This window comes from Nicotiana tomentosiformis, chromosome 2 (assembly GCF_000390325.3).
Source record: "Nicotiana tomentosiformis chromosome 2, ASM39032v3, whole genome shotgun sequence".
NCBI classification, from domain to species: Eukaryota; Viridiplantae; Streptophyta; class Magnoliopsida; order Solanales; family Solanaceae; genus Nicotiana; species Nicotiana tomentosiformis.
In genome coordinates, this window is record NC_090813.1 from 88,780,596 (window position 1) to 88,790,606 (window position 10,011).

The 10,011-nt window shown below is 32.9% G+C and overlaps 1 protein-coding gene across 1 annotated transcript; it reads left to right on the plus strand.

The window, feature by feature from the left end:
- The first annotated feature begins 4,228 nt into the window (after positions 1–4,228).
- Positions 4,229–9,728, plus strand: LOC104102089 (E3 ubiquitin-protein ligase At3g02290-like). The gene is made up of 5 exons (XM_009609708.4): positions 4,229–4,514; positions 5,504–5,869; positions 6,548–6,974; positions 7,370–7,479; positions 9,428–9,728. The coding sequence occupies exons 2-5, from the start codon at positions 5,753–5,755 to the stop codon at positions 9,452–9,454; spliced, it is 681 nt and encodes a 226-aa protein (XP_009608003.1). The 5' UTR covers positions 4,229–4,514; positions 5,504–5,752; the 3' UTR covers positions 9,455–9,728.
- The last annotated feature ends 283 nt before the right edge of the window (positions 9,729–10,011 follow it).

The following is a 10,011-nucleotide window of genomic DNA, read 5'->3' on the forward strand; positions in this document are numbered from 1 at the left end:
GTCTGTAATCCCAACACCTAATGGTGTTAAGCCTGTTGGCTACAAATGGGTATTTATACGTAAAAGGAATGAGAAAATTGAGGTACAAAGATACAAGGCACGCCTTGTTGCACAAGGATTTTCACAAAGGCATGGTGTCGATTATGAAGAGACGTATTCTCCCGTTATGGATGCTATAACATTCCGTTATCTCATTAATTTTGCTGTCCATGAAAAGCTTGACATGTATTTAATGGATGTGGTTACAACCTACCTTTACGGCTCACTTGATAATGAGATATACATGAAAATTCTCGAGGGATTTAAAATGCTCGACGCACTTAATTTAAAGTCCCGGGAAATATTTTTAATCAAATAGCAAAGATCTTTGTATGGTCTATAGCAATCAAGAAGAATGTGGTATAACCGCCTCAATGAGTATTTATTAAAGGAATGTTATATAAATGATGCCATTTGTCCATGTATTTTTATTAAAAAAACAACATCGGAGTTTGTTGTACTTGCTCTATATGTTGATGACATAAACCTTATTGGAACTCCTACAGAACTCCAAAAGGTAATTGATTATTTAAAGAAGGAATTTGAGATGAAAGATCTCGAAAAGACAAAATTATGTCTTAGTTTGCAAATTGAACATTTGGCAAACAGAACTTTTGTTCATCAATCTGCCTAGATAGAAAAGGTATTGAAACGGGTTTACATGGATGGAGAACAACCATTAAGAGGGTGTTTGGCTAATGTCTTAGCAATATATAGCCCTGCTCCTACAAGAAGACATTGGAATAAAATTAAACACATATTACGGTATCTAAAAGGGACTACCGATATGGGTTTATTTTATGGCAATGATTGCAGTCCCGACTTTGTTGGTTATGCTGATGTTGGGTATTTATCTGACTCACACAAGGCTCGATCTCAAACAGGCTATGTGTTTACATGTGGAGGCACTACAATATCCTGGCGATCAACTAAGCAATCAATCGTGGCTACTTCATCTAATCATACCGAGATAATTGCTATTCATGAAACAAGTCGAGGATGTGTATGGTTGAGGTCTATAATACACCTTATTCGAGACAAATGTGGTTTGAAATGTGACAAACTACCCACAATTTTGTATGAAGACAATGCAGCATGCATATCCAAATTGAAGGGAGGATTCATAAAAGAAGATAAGACAAAGCACATTTCACCAAAGTTATTTTTCACACATGATCTTCAAAAGAATTGTGATATCAATGTGCAACAGATTCGTTCAAGTGATAATATGGCTGATTTGTTCACCAAATCTCTACTAACGTCAACCTTCAAGGAACTAGTATACATGATTGGGATGCGAAGACTCATGGATGTGAATTGATGCTCTCATCAGCGGAAGTTAATACGCGGTGTACTCTTTTTTTCTTACAAGGTTTTGTCCCACTGGGTTTTTCTTGCAAGGTCTTTAATGAGGCAACCAAAAGGCGTATTTCTAAACACGTGTACTCTTTTTCCTTCACTAGATTTCTTTTCCAATAAGGTTTTAACGAGGCACATTATCTATGGACATCCAAGGGGGAGTGTTATAAGAAAAATCAAATTATGGTGGATGTCTACCTTACTCCATGAACTTCCTCTCAAATGCTTAATGACATATTCAATGACACATTTCTTCATTTTTCATGCCTATATAAAGATATTGTAATAGATGGAAATAACACACAATTGAAGAAGAAATAAACCTCTTCCTTCTCTCTATCTCCATTTCTTGTTCATGTTTTACTAAATTGCTTTTATTTCATAACAATTACTAAAAAGTTTAATAGGACATTTTGAAGATAAAACGAAAGTTGGAAAAAAAGAAGAGTAATTTTCATGGGTGGTCATTCAACTTTGTGTTCATTACGCAAAAGTCATTTTTCTTCTTTTTGTTACGTAAAAATCATTCAACTTTGTGTTCATTACTTAAAAGTCACTTTTCTTTCTTTTATTACACAGAAAATTATTTTACTTTGCTCTATTTATCATAGAAGTCACATTGGCCAGATTTTATAATACTTTTACTTGAAAGGTCTATTATGCCCTTGATATTATAAATCTTCTTATTTATGTAACACCTTCTATATTATATACTATATAATATATTTTTACCTATGTATTTTGCTTATAATTAAAATAACTTTATATTATTTTATTTATTATTTTTATAATATATTCACACATATAATTTTTCTATGGCACTCAATATTTTTAATCATATTCAAACATGAACATATTTTAAATATAAAACCAATAAAAACATTTATTTTTTAATATTTATTTAAAATAATAAAAACAGATTTGCTTAACAAATGATAGATTCTTATAGTTAATAAGAATTTAGAGAAAGTTTCAAAGATATTTGTGTTTAATATTAAGTTTTTTAAAGCTTTATCTGTTAATATTATTTATTTAACAGTATTAATCCGATGTGTCATTGTGCTAAATATAATTATTTTATTTATTGAATTAATGGGTATGGCTTGGCTGACAAATCAGTGAGCTTTGATTTTATAATTTTGATTAAAAATATTTCATTAAGCATGGTGAAGAATGTGGACTTGAGATTTGTTCACGATAATGTTATCGACAAATTTAATAATGCTACTTATATATCTTGAAAATTAATGTTAAGAAAAAATTAAATATACGAATATATTAAAAAATAATATTAAGTTATTTTAGTTATAAGTAGAAATATATGGATAAAAATATATTATCTAGCATATAATATAGAAGGTGTTGCATAAATGGGAGGATTTATAATGTCAATCGCATAATAGACTTTTTAGGTGAAAGATTTGTAAAATCTGATCAAAGTGACTATTGTGATAACTAGAGCATAGTAAATGATTTTTGTGTAGCAAAAGAAAGAAAAGTAATTTTTGGGTAATGAACACAAAATTGAATGACTTTTACGTAACACAAAAAAAAAACTTTTAGGTAATGAACACAAAGTTAAATGACCACCCCTGAAATTTACTCAAAAAAGAACATTAAACTAAGTTTGAGGTGAAAAGAGCAAATTGGGATAAGATTGGGGGCTTAAAGACAGTTTTAATTCATGATACAAAACACTGCAACCAAACTTGGTCTAATACTAGGACCCTAAAAAGGGATAGGGATGAATTACCAACTTCCTTTATCATCTGTACTTTATTTATTTTCCTTTTTTGGAACTCAACAACAAAAAGTAACATTCTTTCTACAACATTTAAAATTCCGGTTCAGTTAAATAACTAAAAATTTCCAAAATGATAAGTTAACGTTTGAATATAAATTTGGTTGAAATTTAGAAAAATGAGTTTTTGAAGATGAGATAATTTTTTTTGAAAGTTAAAATTGTGCTTGGACGTACTTAAAAAGAATTTAAAATTTTGTGAATAGAAAACTTGAAAAACATCAAAATGTACTGTAGAACTGTTTTTGGGATTTACAAATTTTATTTTAAAAATCTGCGAGACAATGATTAAAATCTATAAGTAAAAAGATATTTGAAAATAAAATATGAAAAAGCTCCCAAATTTTATGGTCAAATGGGAGCTAAGTATTGTAAATTTTATTATGCATTAAAACAAATAAAAAGGTTTTTGTTATAAGAAAAATCAAATTATAATGGATGTCTACTCTTCCTCCATGATCTTCTCAAATGCTTAATGACATATTCAATGATATATTTCTATGCTTAATGATATATTCAATGACATATTTTTCTTCACTTTTCATGCCTATATAAATGCCTTGTAATAGATAGAAAAATACACACAATTGAAGAAGAAATAAGAATCTCCCTCTCTTTCTCTCTATATTTCTTAGTTTATTTTTTCTTATTCTATATTGTTACTTTGAGCTATATTTTATAACAGTTTTTAGTTTCTAATGTTTGTTGACTATTAATTTTTGGTGCTAAAATAATAGTTTCTAACAAATAGAATAATTCAAAAGAAAATCCACTGCATAAAGTGTCGGCAATTGCAGCAGAAGTTCAATGATAATGACTTCATGTTTACTATGAATGTCGTTAGATACAACAAAGTACTGCTAAGAGTAGTTTAATTTCATTCTTAAACCAACTTTTTTCTCTTTAAAAATCAGCGGTTGATGAAACAAATAATAAGTCATATCACAAAAAAATATATATTTTATTTGTGGTACTAAATCAAGATTACTCTATTTGTTTTTTATTACAGTATAGTCTAGATTGGTGTTTTGTTAATATTCTATTACAGTGACACAATATTCTATGAATACTCCATTACTACTACTATTTACATCTCACCCACTTTTTTTATTTTCTTTGCATTTGGATTATGGGGTAACTTTAATCGGCGAAAAACCAAGAATATTATTGTGCAGTATGTTACATAGAAACAATCAAAAACCTATGACCTCTGAATTCTAGGCTTATGTCTTCCAAAGAATAGAATCATCCATCTACTTTTATCTCTCTCCCTATCTCTCTCTCTATTACATCCCGCAATCTTAGCACGTTTGAGGTATTTTTCTTGATTTTTTTTTGTTAAAGTTTATTTTACACTTTTTTATCTCCCCCACTGATGGGAGCTTTCAATCAGTTGTAAATCTATTGACCTGAAATGGGTATCATCTGAATCGGTTGATGCAGAGATTTTTGCAGTAAAGTTACTTTTTTGGGGGGGCTTGAAAATGGAATTTTGTATATTTGTCTATGTGAATTGCAGAATTCTTACTTGCTTGATCACTGAGGTCCTTTAGCTGATCATTATTGTTTTTAATTTCTTCTCTCCCTTTTTTCTTATTTTCCCTTTTGCCGTGTGCTTAACACTGTTGTATGAACGATTGCTTTGCTTCTCATTAAAGAAATTAGGATGACAACAACTATTTTCCTTCCTTTTTTTGGGTTTAGCTGTACTTTTAGTGCTGTTTTATGAAATATCACTTGCTTTTAATTAGGATATCAATCACAAACTAGTTGGAGTTGTAATATGAATTTTCAGTAATCAATTTTTTGCTCATTTTGGCAATGTAGTCAATATTGTGAGATTCAACATAAATTAACTAGCTTTACGTTGACTCAATCTACTGCAGCTGGCAGTTTGAGCATTTGTAGGATTCAAAGTTCACACGAGTAGAGTTTAAGATTAGGGATAAAGAAAATCCTTCTCTGTAATACCTGAAAATTGTAGTGTCCATTTCTTTAGTTACCCCATAGGATCTGGTGTTTTCAAAGTAAGTTTTTTGCAATTGGTTGGGTGCTAGGTAGCTTGATTATCCCAAAGATGCAGTTTGCAAAAATTATCCCAACTAGGATCTGGTGTTTTGCACGCTCATATGTTGAATTTAATCTGAAAGCCCTTTTATTTCATATACTGGGAGGACCTATGCCAGTCATCCTTTCTCATTCTTCCGAAATTGCAATTTTGCAAAAATTATGTTTCATTCGAGGTAGACCATCCATCTATTTATATACTAGTCCTTATATAATAGTTGTTCTTTACTTTTACAGGTGACAAGCATCAACTTTTTTTTAAATTTTTTTTGTTAAGATCTTGGTCAAGAAGGGCATCAACTCATTCAGGATTCCCTGAAGAGAGAGGGTGCCCAATTGCATTTCTTCTTTATCCGCATGCTGAAGGTCCTCTATCAATTTCCTTTGCTTATTCCCAAGTTCCTATTGCCTCAATCATGAGAGTTGGAGGATTTCCAGTGATACATGTGGAAGGTTTTTGAGTAATTGACATTGATTGGAGACAGCATGGGTGCAGTTTGTTGCTGCTTGCGAGATGAATGCGAAGATTTTGCCAATCCAAACAGCTCTATGTATAGGAACTGTTTATGCCTTCGATCATTTGTTCAAAACTTCTTCCACGTGGTATGCTTTTTCCACTATGTTGAACAATCTTCTTCTATCCTCTGCTTACCAGTATTTCATCCCATTGCAATTAATCTTCTTCCACGTGATTTCACTTTTAACTTTTCTTTGTATAGTCAATCTATGTGTCTACTGATCTAATTAAGAGTGGTTCAAATTGAACTTGTCATCGTTCCTCTGCTACTTGAGCACATAATTCAAAATTTTAGCAACATTTTGATATGTGAACTGATAAGGTGGCAGTCTACTATCGGAAACTCTCATTTAAGTGCCTTGAGTAGACAGACTTAGTCTTATTTTCTTTGACTTCGTGTGAAATAGAACTGCACTGAATTTTTAGCTAAAGTTAATTAGCTCGGTGGCAGTTTGTTTGCAAAAGCTCAAGAAGACGGTAGCCAACTCTTACTGTTAGGAAGAAATTGCATAAATTCGGAAAGCCTTGTCCATAAGACTCCTCCATGGCATTGCAAAGACTTCACTGGCAATGAGACAACTTTATGATTCTCTGTGACTGTTCATCAAAAGTTCATGAATGGAACATGAAGAATTAAATACTGCAAAATCATTTCAGTATTTATTATCTAGACTTAAATATGTAAACCCATTATCTTACAGCAATAATAATCACTCTCCTTCATTTGCGATAGAACTTAGAGCACTCCATCTTTTCTTGTGCAGTATACATCATTGTTTCATAGAGGAGAACAACATGCCATTCCTTCATCAACTCAAGGTACAACATCTTTGAGTTCTACAGCATCCCTTGATAACTCACTATCTGATATATACCGCTCTCCTCCGAGACCACTTCCTTACGATGCCGATCCCAGATACTTCCGCTTGCAACGAGATGGACTAGTCTCAAGAAGGGAGAAAGGGTCAAGTCACTCGCTTGAGGAAACTGAACCACTACGAAGAAGTGATATTGATGATGATTCCGAATTTCTGAGTACGGGTAGTAAATGGAAGGAGTCTGCATGTGAAGAAGGATCAAAAGAATACAATTCCAAATCATTGAAAATCTCAACAGCTAAAACAACTACTGAATTTACTCAAATTTGTTATTCTTCAGAAGATGAAGATGTCTGCCCGACATGTCTCGAAGGTAGATCATGCTTCAGGTCTTTTCTGATCCATCTTATTGCACTTCATTACAGAGTAATCTATGCACTCCATCTTATTGTACTTCATTACAGAGTAATCTATGCTTCAGGTGTTTTCTGATCCATCTTATTGCACTTCATTACAGAGTAATCTATGCACTCCATCTGCTAAAATAACTGTAAAACATTTCCATATCTCGCCCTCTCCCCTCTAGTATCGTAGGTAGACAATATTCTTTCTAGCGGGCAATAGGAAAAATAGTACAGTAGTCGCTCCTATAATTTAGGTCTTCTTAAACAGTTTGGTTTCCATTTAATAGTTTAGTTAACTGTTTACCAAAATTCAGGAATATCTTGACTATTAATTTCATGTTCATGATGATACTCTCTGTTTCAGAATATACAGAAGAAAACCCAAAAATAATGACAAAATGTTCTCACCATTTCCACTTGGGTTGCATATATGAGTGGATGGAGAGAAGTGACAACTGTCCAGTATGTGGCAAGGTAATTATGATATCCTTTGCATTATATAGCTATCAAATAGATGTTTTGTTTGACTTTGTGTTGATGTTGAGCTTGCCCTTTATATGCTATTGTACTGGAAGCAATTACCAAAACCTTCTGGGGAAAACTATTCATGTTTTATTTTCTGTAGCAGTATTAACTGATGTGGTTAACGATTTACTGTGCTTTCACAAGCTGCCGAAAACCTCTCAACAGTTGCATTAATAAATTTGACAAAATTACAGTAATGTATACATTAACATTTTAAGTTGCTCAGCTAAAGGAAGTAACTAAATTAGAGGGCTTCATTTTCCTTATGGTAGAGTACGAACTAGGACATGGATAACTTGGGGAAGAGGGGGCGCATACGCCATGCTCTACCGTTATACCATAAACTTGCCAAGACTACCCAATATTCCCCGCTATTGCTACTCTCCTTCTTTTTCTCCCTGTAATTTTTTCTTGGGTGTTTGTTCAATATGTGCTTTGCTATCCGTCCCATGAGTGCTTACCCATTGGCAAACAAAATATTGGAAGGCTTCTCGAATCATGCGGGTCAGTCATCCGTTGGGAAGATAGGAAATTTTGTCACTTCCCTTTGAGCTGAAGGCTGAACAGTTTGTGGTCCATGGCTCTAGTTTGTGATAACCTGAAATCTTGTGTTTTTCTTCATTTACGTGATTGCGGCTGTTTCCTTTAGGAGAATGAGGAACCAGAAGTTGTAACATACATTTTTAATGTTTAATCCTATAGAAGATAATTGACAAGAGTGAGTTGCTCTAGTGATAAGCACCCTCTACTTCCAACCAAGAGGTTGTGAGTTCGAGTCACCCCACGAGCAAGGTGGGTAGTTCTTGGAGGGGGGGAGCCGAGAATTTATCGGAAACAACCTCTCTACCCCAGGGTATGGGTAAGGTCTGCGTACACACTACCCTCCCCAAACCCCACTAGTGGGATTATACTGGGTTGTTGTTGTAATCCTATAGAAGATAATCCTGGTATAATGCCATTAGAAGGTGGTGCTATATTGGTTATCATTTGGAGGGTTAGTCATCATTAAATTTAACTCAGCCACCAAGCAAGTGCCAAAAGGAAAAGATGATCTTATATAAATGATTAAACTTTTGCTTTTGGAGAATGGAGTCATAAATGTTACGTCTGACCGTGATGAATATCGTATCCCCTGTGCTTGCTCTCCCACCGTGAGTAAAATTTCATTTTTAAGAAACAAAACCTGCGCTTGGTGTGGTTCAAAAACATACCATTGAAGTATTAGTTTGATGCTTGAATTGGCTTTAAATGGTCTAAATGTGTGGTCGAACTTTACAAAATCAGCTTTTGCTATCACCTCTTGCGATCAGTTGTCTAGAGATATGAATATCTGAAATTCATAATTTGTATTATTGCCTTGTCAATGAAGTTATAGTAACTTCACATTTAAATGGTATGGAAATGATTAAAGCACTTATTTGGTAGTTAGCGGGTTATCTTTCAATTCTGCACCTCTTGTATGCAAAATTTAAAAGCATTTCTCCAAGTTGACGGGTTGATAAGTGACGAATCACTGCAACTCTTCCTTGCCCTTGATAGACAAAATAATCAGAAAATACAACAGGGAGTTCATAGATAGTAAAATCGATTCAAGAATCCGTATCATCTTTTGTCATACAGTAAACTTTTACGGGTGGAAATGATATTTCCCTTCTACTTTCTGTCTATTGTTTGCTTAAACATCAGAAGACATCTAAGAAATTAATGGAAAGATAATTATGGTGAGGAGCTGAATATTTAAGAGCATGAGAAGTTGTTCTATAACCTCACTTCTTATTCAAATGTAGATTTAGATATTTCAAAGCGTCGTTAAGTAAATTTTATTACATTCATATGTATATAATACATTATAGTATATGAATATTCTTTCTAATTATATGACCTCTTTGCTTTGTAGGTAATGTTATTCGATGAGACGCCGTGATCATTGCTCTCAAAAGGCTCCGGTCGTGGATGAAACCAGCCGGAGATGAGGGCAATAACTAATAAACCAGCAAAACTAATGTAAAGTCATTGTGAGTATCCGTCCAGCTAAATGTGTGACCCTACTACATCAGTAAAAATTAAACTAGTGTTCAATATAACTTCGTTTGGGACTTACGAGTTCATATTGATCCTTGATGCAACAAAAAGCAGTTTCAAAGAACTTTATGTAATCTTGTTTTGATTTGATGAATGGTTTATCACCTTATATGGCACATTGGTCTTACTTTCACATTTACCATATCAATGTTGGTACAGTTGTTTGTAAAATGGTGCATCACTATACTATCATTTATTTATATATATTGTATTAAAAGCACGAAAGCCCTTAGCGAAATGTCGTTCGACTTTTTTACCCTCTAAAAGTAGATTTTATGTTGGACAAAATTGTAACTTAAGTTTTTTCCTAATTTTTAGGAGTTCTAAATCAACTAAAATTTTGGTTTTAAAATCTCTCAAAATATATAGAAAGTCCTACATTTTCAAATCGATTAAAAT

Bases quoted from the DNA above. Each gene is read 5' to 3' on its own strand.
- LOC104102089 (XM_009609708.4), top strand. From the start codon at position 5,753: ATGGGTGCAGTTTGTTGCTGCTTGCGAGATGAATGCGAAGATTTTGCC. The intron at 5,870-6,547 runs GTATGCTTTTTC...TTTCTTGTGCAG, and splicing joins TTCAAAACTTCTTCCACGTG to TATACATCATTGTTTCATAG. The intron at 7,480-9,427 runs GTAATTATGATA...TTTGCTTTGTAG, and splicing joins ACTGTCCAGTATGTGGCAAG to GTAATGTTATTCGATGAGAC.